The 20,276-nt window shown below is 29.8% G+C and overlaps 1 protein-coding gene across 2 annotated transcripts; it reads left to right on the top strand.

Annotated features, from left to right (window-relative positions):
• Positions 1-14,192: 14,192 nt before the first annotated feature.
• LOC113868367 (CBL-interacting serine/threonine-protein kinase 6-like) lies at positions 14,193-16,150 on the top strand. 2 transcript variants are annotated; one of them, XM_027503847.1, is made up of 2 exons: positions 14,194-15,376; positions 15,509-15,997. In XM_027503847.1, exons 1-2 carry the CDS (start codon positions 14,518-14,520, stop codon positions 15,826-15,828), a joined length of 1,179 nt encoding a protein of 392 aa, XP_027359648.1. In that variant the 5' UTR covers positions 14,194-14,517; the 3' UTR covers positions 15,829-15,997. The 2 variants fall into 2 exon arrangements, with proteins under 2 accessions (XP_027359638.1, XP_027359648.1); XM_027503837.1 differs by having other exon boundaries at positions 14,193-16,150.
• Positions 16,151-20,276: the final 4,126 nt, after the last annotated feature.

Here is a 20,276-nt window from a genome sequence, read left to right as displayed (position 1 = left end):
AATAATAATAATAATAGTAAAAATGAAAAGTGCACAACATTTTAATTTTTCCTTTATTTATTCACCTCTATTATTATTATTATTACTTCTGCTTAAAAAAAAACTTTTGTCATTAACTGGCCTCAAAATGTCATTTTGAGAGTTTTAAATTGCCTAACCCATTCTCTCACGGGCTGACCCAAGCTCAAAATCATAATCAATTACTCACTAAAAGTTAGCCCAAGTTGGAGCCACCAGGGCCAATCCAACGTTCTTATGAGCAGAACCCAAAAACACATACTTTTTACAACCCCATTTCTAGACCCATAAAAAAAAACCTAGTTTTTTTTTTCCTTTTAATTTGCACTACATTTCTATTTTTTTAAAATTTTTATTACTAGATTACTCTTACTTTTATCACTATCTTTTTAAATGTAAATGGAGACCAATGCCATTTATTTGATTTGATTTTAAATATATTTTTATTTTATTTTCATATAATCTTCTACTATGGTTGCCATAAGATTAGTATATTTTTAAATTAAGTGGTATTTGAAAATGTTAATTGGATATTCATTATTTTAAAACTTGAATGATCAGATTTCGGTCCAAAAACAACAATTCAAAGGAATCAATATGTAGGATTACAATTTCAGTCTGCTGTTGAAACCATTCACTTATGAGATTCAATTAGACAAAAGGGATTTGGATATAACTGTTGCTCCTAATGCAAAGTTGAAACATTCATGTTTGGGATATTACCTTCAGAAATGCTAGCAATACATTTTTATTATTTTTTTTGTGATGGTGAGATTTTTAGAATTTTAAAGCACTTACTTATACATTGATATATATTCTTTAAATTAATGAATTGCATGAAGTGTGTTTAAAATAGTTTATACGTAGGCTTCTTCATATTACCTTTCAGGACAGTAGAGAAGGATTTTGCCATTTGTAGATTAAAAATATGCACTAAACAGAAAAAGGGACTTTTCGGCATACATGTGAATGAACACAGAAAGCCAAAGATGCAGATTCTAATGTTGTAATGGAAAGTGACTTTCACATGCTTTCTTGACCCTTCTCTGAGGCATATTGAACCCAGATTTTGCATAATTTCCGTATTGTGCCATTTTTACGTCATATAAACCAATTGATTCTGTCAAATATCAACGTCATGGAGCATTGGACCGAACTGATCACAAAGTTTAAGAGAGTGAACCATGTGCCAGTATTTATGAGCTCCTCCATAGACTCTAGACATTCGAAAATATAACATTTACTCACAATTATCATACTTCAAATGGATGCAAAATATGCTAACTTTTAATACTGCAGATGTTGATGTCAAAATTAATGTTCTTGATTATCATTATATTTGCTATGGATTGAAGATTAAGGTTATAAATACATTAATCAATTTATTCAGTAAGATTTTATTGAAATATAACATTTGAAATTTTCACTACTTTCTCCCCTGTACATATACCAAACGAGCCACAAAAGTCGATTCTAATAAAATACTTTAGTGAAAAAAGAACTATTATATTATTGAAAGAATAATTAATTTAAAGATATATATAGATCTAATAATTTAAAATAGAGGAAATATCCAATTATGACCTTGCAATTGTAATTACGAAAGCTTGTAATAATTAAACTCACCGCTAACCTTTTTCGGTGGGTTATTTTTGAATTCCTTTTTTGGTGAGTCATTACTAACCTAATTCTTCATTTTGTTTTGGGCCAATATTAGAATATTAGTTTAAAAATTATTAAAAATACTATTAATAATTTTTTTTAATAATTTTAATAAAAATTTATTTATCATTTATTCGATTTTGTTACAATTCTTTAGACTAAATTTAAGCAACAAAAAATATGTGCTATATTGAAATTACAAAAGAATAATAAGTACTTTTCTTTTAAATAAACTTTTATCATTATTAATGATTTAAATTTTATTTTAAGGATTGATGTTAACAAAAAAGAATAATTTTGAAATTAATGCCTTAACACCAACTAACAAGGTCCTTTATTTTCTTCTTGGTAACTTGTATAAAAAGTTTGTTTTTCCTCGGGCTAACTAAATGATTAATTAATAAAATAAATTCATTAATTCCTTTTTTTAAGATTGATTTTAATTTTTAAAAAATATTATTTATCATATTTTTAATCAAATAAATATTTTTTAATTAAAAGAACTGTGACTTTCAATGACTCAAAATTAGCTTCAAAAATTAAAATAAACATTTTTTAATAAAATACTTGGCGATTGCTCATTCTTAGGCTAATTAAATGAGTAATTAATAAAAAACTTGATGATTGCTAAAGATACCAACCTGGATGGTTGAAGCTTTGTGACAATCAAGAGTTTGTCTTCTTTTAGGGTCCATGTGAATACATTGGTGTCCACCTCGTGCCATGTCACGTGCCAAGATAGTGATGTATAGTGATACTTTGATTCCTTACAAATCAAAACTACCTTTACTTTCACCTTTAACTATATGAAGAAAAACAGCACACTTTATATATAATCTTCTCCATGCCTTTCAATTCTCCCTATAATATGAAGTGGTCATGTAAAATTTCAAATTATTTAAGAATGCTATGTAAGCTTTTGCAATATTATTAAAATGTTACACTTATGTCAATTTTATTTGAACATCATTAGAACAAACTATTCATTAAACTATTGTCACCAATGTTAAAACATCAAGAATAAATCATGAAAAAGCAACTATACAGGATTAAAACTGTTAACCGAGACAGTTGAAATTGAATGGCCAAAATTCGATAGCTTATCTGAAAGAACAAAAGTATTTTGTTTGTACATTATTAATAAAAAATGGATGTATTCTACGGTAGTCACATGAAACTTTTGATTTAATAATAATATTGATTGTAGCTTTCATGGATTCACCTCTAAAACGAGATTATGGGAATGTTTTACAAGTGTTACGGGTAGAATCAAAACACCTGGCAAATGTTCCGTTAAGAGTCGTTAACATTCGCGACAAGTCATCGTTTTGAATGAATGAATGAAAGTGAAGTGATTGGGACCGTGCGATGTGAATTATTATCAAAGTGGCCCAAATCTTCATACCCATTTGAAAAATCTGAGTAACACGATGGTACCCATGATGTGACTTGGTGATTCAGATACCATTGTAGGAGAGCCCTTCATGGCCACTTAACGCCCTTAGAAAATGATAAGAAAAACAGAGTAAAAGACAAGGTGAAGAAGAGAGTGAAGATGAAGCAGGGTGGTGCAATCATGAGAAACCGAATCAAAACATGAGCAAAAGTGCAATAATTCACCATTAAATTCATGCCATCACTTCCTTGTTCCTCTAAAATAGGTGTGGTATATTATTATGTTTTGGGTCTTTTTTGGCTCGAGTTATTTTTGACTTTGGTATCACTCATTTATTTTGTGGTGGTAACAACTCTCTTCAAGGATTATTGCAGCATGTATGTTAAGAACTGTGAAGTGACTGTGGATAAGGCATATTTGTACATATTTGGTTCAAATAGATATACTCTTTATTATTAAAATTTTAAGGAGAGAGAATAGTATTCTATTTTAAGAAAAAAATTGTACTTCAAAAATATTTATACAAAATTTATATTTATTTTACCTTAAATATGTGTGAGGCTTAAAATTGTGGCTTATCAAATATAAGGTCATAATATCTATACATTGTTTGACTAACTCCTTAGAATTAGGTCAAACATAGTTAATAAAGTTAATTGTGATGAACTTCCTTAAGGTTGGTTGTAGTTATATATATAAACTCTATTTAATTAAAAAAAATACATCTACTTTTTTTCTATAAAAATATTTCTCTTATTTTAGTTATTATTCTTACACAATGAGATTCATTCATTTTTAAAAATTGCATATATTTCTCTTTTATGTGTGGGCTATATAATTAGCGATAAAGAGATTCATGTACATTATGAATCAAATAAAGTCTTTGTATAATTATTGCTAAACTCAAAGGAGGTCAATTTGATTATTTTTAATTAATAAACATTAAATATTTTGTTTTAGGGAGAAAAAAAAAGACAATAATTTAGAGTATGTTTGGGAGGGGAGTTTTGGAAGGGAAGAGAGGAGAGGGTATATTTTTTAATTTTAAATTAAAAGAATTATACATTATTTATGATGATAAATATATTATTAATCCATTAAATTTTTGTTAATATTTTAATTTATATTTTTTATTTTAAAAAAATATTAATTTTAAATATATTTTTAAAATATAAATTTATGCCCTCCTCTCTAAAACCCTCTTTCTTAAACAACACCTTAAAGAAAGTGGATTTTGTTAATATTTCTTATTTCATATATTACTTTTGCATAATATATAACACTGTAGTTTTTTAAATATATATGCATCATGCAAATAGTATTTTAAAAAATACCAAAGTAAATTAATGATGTAAAAAAGATAGGTGTAATTTTCAAATAAAAAGTAAAGTCTTATTGTCTTAACTCTTAAGCCCGGAAGAGATCTTTGTAATCATTCCTAATTAAAACAATTGTAAATCCTTCTTTTCATAAAAAAGAGGCAAACCACAAAACAGACAGCAATTTAACAGAAATGGATTTGAATAGTTATTTGGAAATTGATTATAAATATTTATAAATAAAAGTAAAATTGAAAGCTTTTTATAAGATGATTAATGGTTTTAAATAATTGAATTTTGGGGCTCACATAAGAGTGTTGCGTGGAATGTGCAGGCTGAGGGGACAAGGTTATTATTTACGTAACCATTCTGAGCATGATTTCCATTATATCCGGTGACTAGTGACTATCTTCCTAGAACTTGGCTTTGGTGTTTCTGACCCAAATGTGCATAGTATATGGTTCCATTATTTAGTTACTTCCTAATTTTAGCAATTTAATAAAAGCCACGTACATTGTTAGTTGTGGTGTGGATGGTGTCCTGGAGAAGAGTCACATTTGAAGAAGCAACGAACAAAAGCGAATCCATTGGATAACTTGTAGTGTTAAAAAATATAAGTATTAAATGATCAGAGATTACTTGAAAGTGAAAAGAAAGATGATAAATTACGTGTAATGTTATGAAAAAACAAAAGAAATCAAATTCATATATAAATGTCATTGTTAATTAAAACAAAAAATCAACCCATTTCACAAGGTGAGTGCTAATGATAATAATAATTGGTTAAGAATGAAAGTAATGAAACATTGGAAGAGATGAACATCTAACGCTAATTGAATATAAATATGTGGGTGTAACTTAATTACGTGGAAGAAAATGTGTATGACATAAGGATGATAGTTAGCGACTGTGATCGTATGTCAAGCAGCAAAGGTGAAGAAACATAAAGGGTAGACTTCAATTTGCTTTAGACATGTGGGTTTTGAAAGGGTCATTATCTTTAGAAGATAACAATTAGAGAATAATAATCTTCAATTCTTTGAATTTTAAGTATTTTATAATTTCCAACCTTAGACGAAAAATAATCATTGAAGGCATTATCTAATATTCAAATCATGCATATATTAATGATGGAAATATTAAAATAGTTGACTCTATCTCTCAGTCTAAACATGGGGTAATACGTGTGCAATTGTAATTATTTTGGTTTAAAAATGACGTAATTGAGCTTGTTAGTTATTTGAAATATCAATTGCCTTTATACAGTCTATTGCCTCTAGAGTATGTCACAATATATAACTTTCTAATAATTGCTATGATCATATCATAATAGGCTATAGCTCTTGTAACATGCATGGGATAGTGTATACATTTATCTTTTAGGTGACAACATAAGATATCATTATAGTATTATTACTGACAGCTTAAGTAATGTCAAGGTACTATTTTAACATAACAGCAATACATTCTATTGACATCTTTAGCTTTGACTTCATTTATGTATCGATAGAACTACTCAAGATGGTTGCTGCAAGAATTATATTAATGTTTATATGTAAAATTCGGGGACATGGATACCTTTCTTAAACATGATGTTACTGAAAGGAAAGAAAACACCAAAACCTTGGCCCTCATCATTTGGCAAGAAGATGAGCTATGAAGACAAGCTAACAGGTCAATTAATGAATCATTCCACATGGTAGCATCTTAATTGATCTTAGTTTCTTCATCTCAAGTTTGTGGCTTTCAGTTTCCTGCATAGGCCGAAAGAATATTTGAAAAAAATATGGTTTCCACAAGAAACAAAATTTCTATATTAGAGATAATTTAAACAAAAATAATTGATTTTCTTTAGAAAAAATAGTGTACATTTTAGCCTCTTGGAGTGTATTATTAGCTGTGGGACCGATACATATAATTTGGTTGGATCATCCAACTTCGAAAATTAAAAAAGGAAATAATTTGCAAATCATTTCACCGCCACGAAATCCATTTGAATATGATAAAATCTCAATAACTGGAATGTGATTCTCCCTCATCCCCTTGTCAATAAAAGAACAATCTCAATTTTTTAAACTTTAAATATATATATATATATATATATATATATATAAGTGATTTAAAAACTTTTTGACATTATTTTAATCATCCAATTAACTCATCATAATTTATCGGATTGAGGAAAATATTTGCATGATTAAAAAGGACTAAATTAATAAGAGAATTTTAATGATAGTTGGAAGAATAAAATAATATTTCTAGTCACAATGTGAGGAAAAAGGGCAGTCATAAAATAAAATAATTTTCAGATGAATTAGTTGTTTTTTTCAAATAAAGAAGAATTTCAATGTGTTTTCTAAGTGGAAGTACGATTCCTTCAATTATGAGACAGATTGAATATTAATTTGTACCCATGTCCTTGTGTTTCATTTTTATATTAAATTAAAGTAAAACATTTTCATCAGTATATTGAGTTATAATAATCAGAAACATTTCACCAATATATCATGTTTCGTAAAAGCTATTTAGTTTTTTTTATTATACCTTCATATTGATATTTGTTTTTTAGTGTCGCATCTTGTATCTACACCTTCCAACAAAAACACAAACATAATTTTCCTAATTTTTTTATTCTGATTAATGAATGTGATAACACCCAATAATTCTTAAGAATCCAACAACCATACACTGTTTCAGGAAAACAATTATATAACTTTCAGTTATTATAAAGTTTGAAAATTACTGAGATCAAAACACAAATTTTTTCCTAGCTTCCTTGCACATTAATCAATAAAATATATTTTATTTTTAACATTAAGAGTTAATAAATAAGATTAATAAATTAAAAAATTAATTAATTAAAAAAAATGAAAGGGTGAAATAGTAATCAAATTGTATTGATTAAGATAAAGGCATGTTTACTACTTGAAATATAAAAAATGCTAAGTTATTATTAGCCAACTAAACAGTAGAACTGAAAAAATGGTGCACAGTTCAAATAGTTACAGTAGGACTTGATTTTTTTTTTCTTTTTATTTATGAATATAAGACTTGAATTTTAAATTTTAAGTATAAATTATATTCACGCATTTGAGTTAAATCTAATTAAATTTGAATTGAACTCATCCCGACAAAAAAAATCTACCAAAAATTCTTCAAAAATTCAACTTTTATTAGGCTAGGACATCATCTGTCAGGCATTGAATCTAGGCTTTTTTTTTTTTTAACTCACCACAAGCTAGTATAAATGAGTCAAATAGTCCATCTTGTGAATTTTATACAACACTTAATAGATAAAGGTTAATCATAATGATGATAACTAATTTTTTATTTACTTAATGTATTAGGAAAAAAAAATTAGACTAAAATTAAATATAACATTTTTATGTAGGGATAGAAAAGTTACATAAATTTAATTCTTTATTTTAAATTATTTTAAATATTATATGTTAAACCAATTTCAAATCTAGCAACTTTTATTGAAACCAAACATTTATTTAAGCAATTCTATTTTTGTAAAACACATAAATTTTGTTACATTTTTATAAAAATTTATTTTAAATACATTAATTTCTACACTGTCACCCAATTATATATGAATTATCATATCAACAAGAATTCTTGATTTCTGTAATAATTAAGATAAAAATTATATTTACAATATATTTTAACTGATTGATTGAGAAACAAATTTTACACTGTAATAGTACACCAAAATCAATTTTTTTTAATAACATACTTATTTTATACACATATAAAAACTCTACAATTAGAAAATTTACAAATCAATGTTCTCAAAGTAGAAAAGAGTTCCTTGTTCTTTTCCTTGCACAAACAGCTCCTTTATTTTTCTCCACAATTTTGTTGCTATTACTCTTCTATTTAATATTTTTAATTCAACCTAACTATATGTATGGGTATACGTTACGTGTTTTATATATATGTTTTTAATTAGGTGTTATATTCTCAAAATAAGAATTTTTTACATGCCATGCAAAGTGAAGTAATAATAGGAAATAGCAGAAAAATAGAAGAGAAATAAAACACAGACAAAAAATGGTGTGGACAAAATTCTAATAATGAAACGATATATCATTTTTTTAGGGAAACAAATGAATAGTGAAAGACAAATGGAGAAAATCAGGCATGAATATGTAGAACCACGTACCATGCATGTGTTTATGTTATTATTGATGTATTGAGTTGAGAAAAAGACCTGAACCAGAAGAAACCGGCTCACATAGGTCTCTGTCTTCATATATTAATATATTTTGTCCTGACAAAGTGTCTCTGTCTTATTTGATCAAATTCATGTATTTGGAAATTAAATTAAAGCAGCGCGCGTGCTTGTTAGCTAAATTATTTTGAAAACTCAAAAGAACACATACAAGTATTCATTTTTCAATATCGATCCATTTTTAGATTCAGGTTTATCTTCACCACAAGAATATTAACATTAACCATTTCAAAGTCATCATAATCCAGAAAAAAAATTACATTATTCTTTTTTTGATATAGTTCAATTTTTAGACTCGTGTTTTGTATAATTGTAATTTTTTTTTATTGTCTCGTTTCTTTGAAATAGGTGTAGTTTTTTTATTTAATTAGAAAATATTTATAATTTTAAAAATAAAAAATTGGTAATTTTTATTTTTTCTCCTACTTACAAAAATTTATTTTTATTCTAACATTTTTATAAATTGAATTGATAAGACCTTTAAAATTATTTCACGTGATAAATCCATCGTAAACTTTCAATCGTTTGAATAGAAAAATTATAATTTCACAATTTAGAGTAGAAAAAATCGATAAAAGGATCATATTTGCGTAATTTTAAAACTAAAAATATAAATTTGTATTACATTTTATTTTTAATGATAAAATATTTTTAAAAAGGAAAATAAACATACCCTTAATAATAGTTTTTTAAAAATTAAATGCCATAAAACATAATTTAAATTAAAGACTAAAATTGTAATTAAAATCTTTTATATATTCACCTCGATATTAAAATAAGCCTACATTATGCAGATCGTCATCATGACTAAGTTATTTGAAAGTTTAGAGCAAATGAAGTTTAACCCATGTTATTTTTTAAAATTTGGGTTGACAAATATCTAGTATAAACTCAACTATTCTCTTGTTGGTATTTTAATTTGACTTAATTTCTAATGATCAATGATGGTGATGGGATGGTGTATTTATAAAACACTCTAACGTTGAGGTAAATCAATATTTAAGAAAAAAAGTTATAGGCTAGATTTGAATTATCATCCTTAGATGGTATGCTCCATTACATAACACTGTATATGATAAAATAATGAAAGCGAGAAAGTCATCTCCCAATAAATAAGAAAAGTTACAGCTCTTAGTGAGATGAGGAAAATGACAATGCAAAAAAGCATTATCCTTAAGAATGGAATTGTGGCTCGTCTAAGGATCTTAGTAATAAAAGTATGCTAATTAATTAGATTAAGCTGTGCAGATATTGAGCTAAGATATGATCTAGAATAATTCAAAATATTTGCCCCCCCAGCTGACATGTAACAAAGGTGGGATATCGGGTGATGTTAGTGATTATGAAAAGGGTCGTTGGTTTGATATTTTTGAGATTGGTGTGTCTATGCTTATACTCATCTATTTGGCAAATGTTCTTGATGATGATGATGGTTTTACTAGAGCTAATTAAGAAAAGAGAATGCATAATATTCTTTTGGTACCCTAAACCACTCGGACTTCTAGCTTTTATATATGACATGAAGACTTGTTTGATTGTGTATACTTAAAATTAAAATAGTAATATGTAGAATTTCAAAACATAAATGCGTTGCTAGTCTATTATTACTGCTCAACAAGAGCTTGAGTCCATAAATGTTCTCCAGTCTTACTGGTTTATTGAGATTTAGTAATTGGAGTTCCTTTCATTTGATACGGTGGTGACTATACTCCTCAAGTAATTCGACCTTAGCTTTCTCGAAATTTTTGAGGTTATTGTATTTAGGATAAAGGTCTCTTGGCTAGTAATACAGCAAATGACCCAGTCACAAGATACTAATCATGAAGTGTAAGGTGATCATGACGTTGTGAAGTGATTCATCTAGCTTTTGCCTAATTCAGGATAATTAAAATGGGATGATTGTGATTGTTCTTTACTCATAATAATTGATGGAGAAAATTGCTTGCTAGGTTTTCCTAATTGTTAATTGATCTAGTGGTAATGTCGAAAACCATTGGCAATCCACCTTCTATGATGTTAGGGGAAACCTTGCACATCAAATAGGTGTATTTCTCCCAATAATTGCATGACATCAACACAACCTTTAAAATTACCAAAAGAGTAGAAGTGACGTACGATTGGGTAATGTATCTATAAAGGGATACATAAAGTAAGAAACATGGTACTCACTTAAAACTTATTATTTTTCATGTTGGGAACTCTTATGGAAAGGACGTTGTAATTCCTAATATTGTTGTTGGCAAAAACTAAAAAATAAAAAAATTGAAGGTTTGATTCTTTTCTTTGATTTTAATTTCTCTCTCCCTCTTGAGCCTTTTAAATATTATTGTTAGATGGTGAGTTAACCTCTTCATCTTGGGTCGTGAGAGATGGAGTCTGATTCCTGTCTATATTATTTAGGGCTTTGTTTATCTCAATCCCTCCTTCACCAGTAAGGCTAATTAACCCCCATTCTATTGACTTATTTCTATGGGATGGTATTAATTCTTCCTATATAAATCATGATGATGTAATAGTTCAGATTTACCATTTTCCACAGACAGCATCAATGTCCTTATCCGAAATATAGGTAATTAGATACCTAATTAACCAAATTGCTCCTGTTGTTGTTCCGACTCATTGTGCTTCTATCGATTGATTGCCATTGACGATTTGCTTCCACAATATCAAGGTTGTGGTTTGCCTATAAAACACTATGATGCTCAAGTAGCTAAATACTTAAAGGACTTCAGTGTTTGAGGCTAGATTTAGATGATCATATTTGTGTGTAAGTTCCCGTATCTAATGTTGTATCTTGCCAAAATAAAGGTGAGAAAGTTATATCTCCTATGTAAATTGAAGAGTAAAAAATAATTGTTATTCGTATAAGAATAAAATTATGTCCGGTATCTTCTAAAGTTCTCAAGTAATAAAAAAAGTTGATTAATAGTTATGAAAAATATATATTTAAATTAGACCAACTTATCAACTTAAAATAAAAAATAAAATAAAATGACATTACGAAAAACCTATACGAGACGGTCTTAATTTTCAAGTTATGTTAGGCAGATAATTAAACTAATAAGATGAGCTAACTTTATTGTCATTAATGAATATGTTCTTAATGAATAATGAAAGTATATACTTTTTGAAAAATTCAAGCTAATATATAACCGATAAGTTTTCATTATTATTATTATTATGTCAAAATAATAGAGAAAATAACAAGAACAATTGATTAAACGTAAGTTGAAAAAAATTCGTAATGATTACAACTTTTGAAGTGAAGTATATAGTTGATAGCACGGAGCCATATATGATACACGAGCCCAATGCGCCATACATTATTTTCCCTTTCACCTTCTTGTTTTCATTATTAGAAGAAGAAAAAAATAGAGGAACAATAATATATAATAAGTGATGTATTTTTAAAAAAATAAAAAGTGTAAATAAGTATAAAAGTTATAATATGAAACAAAGATAATGTTACATTCAAAATAAAAAATTGAAAAAATGAATTGAATGGAAGTATATGCAGAGCCAGGGTGTAATGAAAAGTAAAGAGAGCCACTTGAAATTGGAACCCAAAACTTTGGTTTCCACTGGCACATGTGACATGTCCAGTCATCAATTTCTGAGCTGGCCATATCAGAAGGGAAAAGTGAAACCCTGTGTTGAGTCTACTAGTCTTGCATATTCCATCTATGAACTAACGTAGAAAAAGGTTGAGAGAGATATGTCTATGGACCCATGCACTGAGCAACGAAAGAGGAGAGAGAGAGAGAGAGAGAGAGAGAGAGAGATAACAGAAGCAATTGGCAATTGGCAATTGGCAATTGGCAATTGGCAATTGGACAAGTTGCCTTTTGCTAAACTATAATAAGACAAAGGAAAAAGTGGAATGAAGGATGAGTTTGGCACTATAATTTAATCAAGTATTTGTTTAATATTTTTTACATTATAGTATATGATAAAAATTTAATAATAATTTAAAATTCGACCTCAACTTGCAGTATCGTGTTTCTCTTTCCCTCTATGGGTGTTTTATTAGTATAAATATTTATGAGGAATTTTTATTTATATATAGATAGGCATGACTATTGTTCCTTGTACTTCTTAAAATGAATATGCACACTTATGATTGTGCAATGTGCTCTCGGTAGTTACTATGTCATTTCTCCCATGTTGCATGTTATTCATTCCCATATCTGTGGGTCTCGTGTGCTATGAATATGTGTCTACCTTTTTGAAAATATGTAGGAGATGCCTAGCTATCCCCCTCATCAACCATTACCATTTCTAAGTTTGGTGTAATTGAAATTAATTCTATTAAGACCTTGTACACAATCAAATAATCATTATGAAACCTTCATAACCATTTCATTACCAAGTTCATAATTTCATGTTTTTATTGACAACATTATAGTATATATCATTTCGTAATATAAAAGATGTTAATAACATATATTTTATAACACAATTTTAAACACACTGATTAAAATTTATATAAACTTCACTTCGCATTTAATGAATTATAATTATTAATTAAAAGTCTTCCATGCACCATGCTCTTCATATTATCCTTGTACAGTGGCAGGAGATGTAACATTATGCTAGCTTGTTGTAAAGTTGCAAAAAAAACAAAAAAAACAAAAAATAGGATAATCATCCCAGTTTTGGCTCACACGAATTATTATTTATCATTATGGTCGTACGTATCGTTTAATTAATATTCTTAGCTTTTTAGCTGTGCTTTCGTCTTTACATGAAAAACTGTTTTCAACATAATTAGTTATTAATATATACTATCTAAATCCAAAGACACAAGTAAATTATTATTCAGTCTAACGTTTTGATGGAGTGGTGGATCCCCTAGTGGCGAATCTAATCCACACATAAAAGATCATTTCTAGCAGTGATTAGGTGTTAAAACTTGCCTTCTAGTCGCATGATTTTCAATTAACCTTCAAATTAATGACCTTATAATACGGGAAGGAGTCATTTTGAATTACCCAATCTTACAATCACGGACCTATATATTTCTAATTAATGTTTGTGCCTGTATAATGAACATTTCTATTTATATATCTATTATAGTTAACAATTTCACTAAATATGAACTTTTTTAATTTTGTATTAACATTTTATTTAAAATTTATACTAATGAACCGAGAAACTAGGTTAATAAAGGTCTTTAGAAATGATTAGCAGAATTTATTTGCCAGTTGAATGAGTAATAAGATGATTGATTCATATTAGAGAGTGGGTATGCTTTATCGATGAGTATGATCGCTGTCAAGAGGGGACCAAAGTCACATCTTTGTTTTTGTTGCAAACCAAAGATTCTTAGCCTCTCTCTGCGTCACTCATTCCATACACCAACCCTTTTTACCATTTCAACACTCTCCGACCTACACGTGTCACCATCCCTGCGCGTAAAACATTCCCGTCGAAATCCCCAACCCCGTTCCGCGATCGGGACACGTGTCCGTCACCGTTTCACAGCAGGGGCAAAACGGTAATTCAACTGGCGAGCGTAAAGCGCTATAAATAGAAAGCTCAAGTGCGGTGAACCAAAAGAGAGAAAGAGGGAACAAGGTAGTGAGAGGTTCAATAATTGTTGTGTTTTTCTCGGTTCCGGAAGAACCAGGGAATGAGTACAGAGAGATGAGAGGTATTTGGCTCAAAAGAAGTGAAATTGGTGGCCAAGCCAAGCGCAGAATCGGCGGCAGAAATTGCCACCGCAAACACGTCGAAGACGGGTGAACTAGAATCTGGATTCCAGAATCTAGAATCAATCCACCACCTCTCTTTTCTCTCACCCAATTATCTGTATAGTAAAATCCCAGTGTGTTTTTTAAGAATCTGTAGTGCTACTTATAGTGTTTTTAATTATTTTCATTGCCATGGGTGACAAAGATGCAATTAACTCCACGTTGCTCCACGGGAAGTACGAGCTAGGTCGGTTACTGGGACACGGAACGTTCGCGAAGGTGTACCACGCACGGAACCTCAAAACCGGAAGGAGCGTGGCCATGAAGGTGGTGGGGAAAGAGAAGGTTATGAAGGTTGGGATGATGGAGCAGATAAAGAGAGAGATCTCCGCCATGAACATGGTGAAGCACCCCAACATCGTGCAGCTCCATGAAGTCATGGCCAGCAAGTCCAAGATCTACATCGCCATGGAACTCGTTCGCGGCGGAGAACTCTTCAACAAGATCGCGAGGGGTCGATTGAGGGAAGAAGTTGCGAGACTGTACTTCCAGCAACTCATCTCCGCCGTCGATTTCTGCCACAGCCGCGGCGTCTTCCACCGCGACCTCAAGCCGGAGAATCTCCTCCTCGACGAAGAAGGGAACCTCAAGGTCACCGACTTCGGCCTCAGCACCTTCTCGGAGCATCTCTGGCACGACGGTTTGTTGCACACCACGTGCGGCACGCCGGCGTACGTGGCGCCGGAGGTCATCGGAAAAAAAGGCTACGACGGCGCTAAGGCTGATATTTGGTCTTGTGGAGTCATTCTTTATGTTCTTCTGGCAGGGTTTCTACCGTTCCAAGATGAGAATCTGGTGGCTATGTATAAGAAAATTTACAGAGGAGACTTCAAATGTCCACCGTGGTTTTCATCTGAAGCGCGGCGTTTAATTACAAAGTTGCTTGACCCGAACCCGAATACCCGAATCACGATTTCGAAGATTATGGACTCATCGTGGTTTAAGAAACCGGTGCCAAAGAGCATGATGGAAAGGAGAAAAAATGAGATGGAATTTGAATTGGATTTGGAGGAGAAGCTGAAACTGCAACAGCAACCGTCGACGATGAATGCTTTCCACATAATTTCGCTTTCGGAGGGGTTCGATTTGTCGCCGTTGTTCGAGGAGAAGAAGAGAGAAGAGAAAGAGGAGATGAGGTTCGCAACGACGAGGCCTGCAAGCAGCGTGATTTCGAGGTTGGAGGAGGTGGCGAAGGCGGTGAAATTCGACGTTAAGAAGAGCGACACTAAGGTGAGGTTGCAGGGTCAAGAGCGAGGGCGTAAAGGGAAATTGGCTATTGCTGCGGATATTTACGCCGTTACGCCGTCGTTTTTGGTGGTTGAGGTTAAGAAGGATAATGGTGATACCTTGGAGTATAACCAGTTCTGCAGTAAGGAGCTTCGTCCTGCTCTTAAAGACATTGTCTGGAGGGCTTCCCCTCCCGAGAATCCCACGCCTGCTTGAGTATTGTCGTTTAGGAGCATTCAATTGTCGTCTCTTCCAACTTTGTTTTTGTTAATTCTTCCTTTTTAGATGTCACCATTCAGAGATATTTCCCTTCGATTATTTCCCTCTTTTTCGATTCACTGTTGAAAAGCCAGCGAATCGAAATCGATGATGCTGTTGTGTTTGTGGATATGATGCTGGTGTTGTGTGAATATGTTTGCAAATGGATTGTTGCGGCTTAATGCTTGTGTTTTACTTTATCTTAAAAAACATTCAGCAGCCAGTATTTTATTTTTTTCGACTAATCCTAAGATATTTACTGAATAATAGAATTGAAAAACTGAAGAATATGTTTGCATACACTGTAGTTCATCTTTTATGTGAAGATTTTAGACGCTTTCATTTGGTTGGATCAGCGGTAATTGCAGCTGTGAGAAACTAATGGTCATTAATGATGATCATCAATGCTTATTAATTCGCTCAAGCTTTTACCTGGTGGTCCAGAAAAATCCTAATATTCATTTTTAAAGTTAATTAAAAATAAAATATTTTTACAGATTGTAAGTAACAAATTTCTAATATTTAACAAAGGAATTTGAGCCAGCATTTTTTATAAGATATAGTTTTTATGTTTACAAAAAGTAGATTAATTTTAGTTGGCAACATAATGTGATTTCGATAGCATTGATTTTCACCTACTTTTTCAGGTAAAGCTGTTAAATTGGGTCATTTGTGGCCCTCACCCAAGAAATTTAAGGAGATAAGGAGTTTACCAAATTGGATTATTGTTTGTCAATTCCTTATATTCTTCCTTTTCCTCTCTCTGATTTATATTTTTAGAAAAATCAATAAAGTACACTGTGCGATGTTTACTGTTTAGTTTAAAGTTAGGTTGATATATATGTATTTGCCGTGTTTTGAATAGCGAATGGAGGTCAATATCTTATCTTAACGATAAGAATGAATGAATTATATTTTAGAAATGAAAAATGTGAAATTATAAGGATATCAATTAAAAGTATAGATATATATATAAAGTAATTGCTGTTTTTATTTGATAAGATTAGGCACAGCAGACTAATTTGACTCGGTGCCCAATACCTGCGGATGGATGGATGGGTTTGCTTTTAAATTTCTCCAATTGCCAAGCTTGCATGCTTACATTCATCACAGATAAAATATAAAGCTCACACGTCGATTTAATCAAGTTTAACACGGGTTAATTCTAATAACAGAGAACTTTTCTATTCAAACAATGGTGGGGTGTCTAGAAAATAAGATACATTTTTATACGAGTTTTTGTAAGAATTATGAGATGACATAATTAACATGATAATTTAACAGATATGCCTAGCATTTTTTTTTTTTAAGTTGATGCAGACATATCAACAATCTCAGCTAGAGTATATAATCTATAAATATTAAACAAGAGTCTTTTAAGGAATTTATGTTTATAAGAATATATGCAAAAATATGAACTACTTTTTGTATTTAGAGTGCACTAATTTTATGTTAAAGTTATATAAGTCGTTAGTTGTGTTAAAATTAGTTAACTTTAAAAATAAAAAAAAAGTAAAATTATATAATTTTTACTAAATTATTTTAGTTGTTAAAATATATATTTTCAAAAGGTAATACACTTTAAGATTGTAACTATAAAGTAAATAAGATATTAAAAACAAGAATAAGAAAATGCATGTTTGTCCTAAAGAATGTATTTTAGACAAGAATGTAACAAAAGGTTGAACAAGTGCCATATTTATAAGGTACTACGCTATGAAGTGAAGAATGACTATTTTAGTTGACCTCCCCTCCCCTTCACATGCCCCTTCACATGCAAACAAGGCAAATAAGATACTGTGTGTCCAATATGTATGAAGTTCAACAACATACATGTTTTTCTTAATAATTACATTTTGTACATTAAAGAATGTCCTATTTATGCAGTATTACACTAAAGTGATGAATGACTATCTTCTAACAATTTTAAGGTTCAAACAATTATTTGTTGAGTTAAATAATGCAGTGAACATTAGATAGAATGTTGATGAAAGGCAACTGATCGAAAACTCTATCATTTGACTAGAAGAAAATTGATAAGTTACTTTGGAATTTAGCAATAAGGTAAACAATCTTAAACTTAGATTAGTAATAAGATACATAGGCTATAACATAATTGCGTTTCTTTAATGTCATGTGTAGTAAATTGATTAATTTTTAAAAGTTGGATGAGTTAGAAAATGAAATTGCTCTTGTCTTGTGTAATTTAGAAATGTACTTTTCTATTTCATGTTTTACATAATGATTCATTTACTTTTTTTTTTTTTTTACATAATGATTCATTAGTTAAGAAATGCATAAAAATCCTGAAAACTATTTCTAAAGCGTCTAATGTTAAAAGTTACATTACAGAAAAAGTCATTGAATTTTGTAAAGACTACTTGTCATAAATAAAATTTATATGGTCACAAATGTTAAAAGCCCTCTAATAATGCCTCTGTTTGCTCAAAATTAATGAATTTAAGGAAAAATGTCACACTTAGAACAAGATATATTAATGACTTTCATTTTCACACCAAGTTTTATGTTAAACAATCCAACTAACTAATTTGATTTCACCTGTTATTAGTCCTTTGTTGTTGTATTTAAAATATTATTCTATGTACATTTGTGTACTTTGAGGACAAGCAATTATTACTTATACTTTTGTGATATTTTGTTTACCAAAGGACTTGATGAGATGTGTAAGTTTTTACTTTGAAATAAACTTTGTATTTAGTATTTAGTGTACACCTATTGTCGTACCAATACCAAATGTTTAGACAATTATTAATATATTAGCAATTTTTATATTTACATCTATTGTCTATTGTCTTACATAATATTCAATTCCAAAGTAAATCATTTCTCTACTTTGACAAAGATCACTCCAATACATAATATTCTATTGCTTTTATATCCTTCAACTTTGACAACATCTATCCAACCTTAGTTTCCAACAACTCAATGTTATTTTTAGTCTTGATTGCAAAATTTATCCTATATTTCAACAACTCACTTGAGATATCCACATTGGGACTCCCCTCTTGGTGGTGTTGGGCATCTTAAATATAATCTTCTAGGTTTTCTCTAATTCTTAGATATTTGATTTGACAAGTTTTTTTCTCCACAAAAGCATGTTTTCTGCGACTAGTCTTTAATAGTAAATTTGTTTTTGCCTATGTTATGATTTCGGCGCAGTTGACGCGGGAACTGCACCGTGTATTTAGGCAAAATTTTGCATTTTTGCTTAAACAAAAATGTGTAGGCTTAAGCAAAAATACAAAATCACGTAACGGAACAGCGTAATTACTGTACTGAATCGGGATCCGATTACTACTAATACTTCAACTTAGCTCCCTAAACTAAAAAAGTTATTTGAAAGTTGTAAAAATATATTCAACTATAAACAAATATATTATCATTGTAATTAAATTAGGAATTTTTATATTTAAGGATTTAAAACACTAAATAGACACATTTCATAAACAAATGTTCCCACTTAAATCCTTTCAACCATTAATAATAATATGTGTACAAACTTATTTGGCACTTAATAACATATTATATCAATTGTTCTGTTATTCTAATTAATTGTTAATTATTCTAAGAACCAATATAATTAATAATTATATAAGTTAAGGACTAATATAGTTAATTTTTTTTAGCAAGAACTAATTTAGTAAACCTTGAAATAATATGGAGATCAATACAATGATTTATTCTTCTTCAAGAAATTGGAATTGCATGCTTTAATGTAATACAAAAACAATCATTTTGAAAGCTTGAGATCTGTACAGTTAAATATTTAACTGAAGATCTTGATCCCAAAAATATAAAATTTAAAAGACTAAAATCAATCAACAACCCAACAAAAAATAAGAAAAAAATTTTCTATCCGTTGTCATTTTCGTTTTTCTTTTAATAACTAGCACGTCTCTTTGGTTTAGCCAAGGGCCATGAATGCAGCAAAATTCTGAATCTCCAAGCATCTCGATGATTTATTAAATTCACAGATTCAGAAGAAAATCTGTTGGCAGAGAAAAAAATCCAAAACATGTTTCGGACACCATTTGAAAGTTTAAATCCTGCTGTCTAAAATATACAGCGCATTTCTATATACTGATCCAATCTTTCTTTCCTTTTTGTTTGGTTAAATTGAATAATTTTTTTAATATGCGCTTAAAATAAACATGAAAATGATAATAATAATAGTGCACTATTAACTAAGATAGGATTTACCATGAATTTGTTTCTATAATATCATCACTTGTCATAAAAACCATCAGTAACAAAGAATGCATCATGTATATCAGCAAGAAAATATTTTTCGAATTACTTAAACCATAATTTCTTGGTGGTGTGGACATATGCAATTATGCAAAACAGATGCTATCTTTGTAGCTTTGCAACTATGTGGGGAAGGT

The sequence above is a fragment of the Abrus precatorius genome, unplaced genomic scaffold, assembly GCF_003935025.1.
Source record: "Abrus precatorius isolate BTA unplaced genomic scaffold, Abrus_2018 Scaffold10, whole genome shotgun sequence".
In the NCBI taxonomy this organism is placed as follows: Eukaryota; Viridiplantae; Streptophyta; class Magnoliopsida; order Fabales; family Fabaceae; genus Abrus; species Abrus precatorius.
The sequence above is the reverse complement of the archived record's forward strand: the minus strand, read 5'-3'. Positions and strand labels throughout refer to the sequence as shown.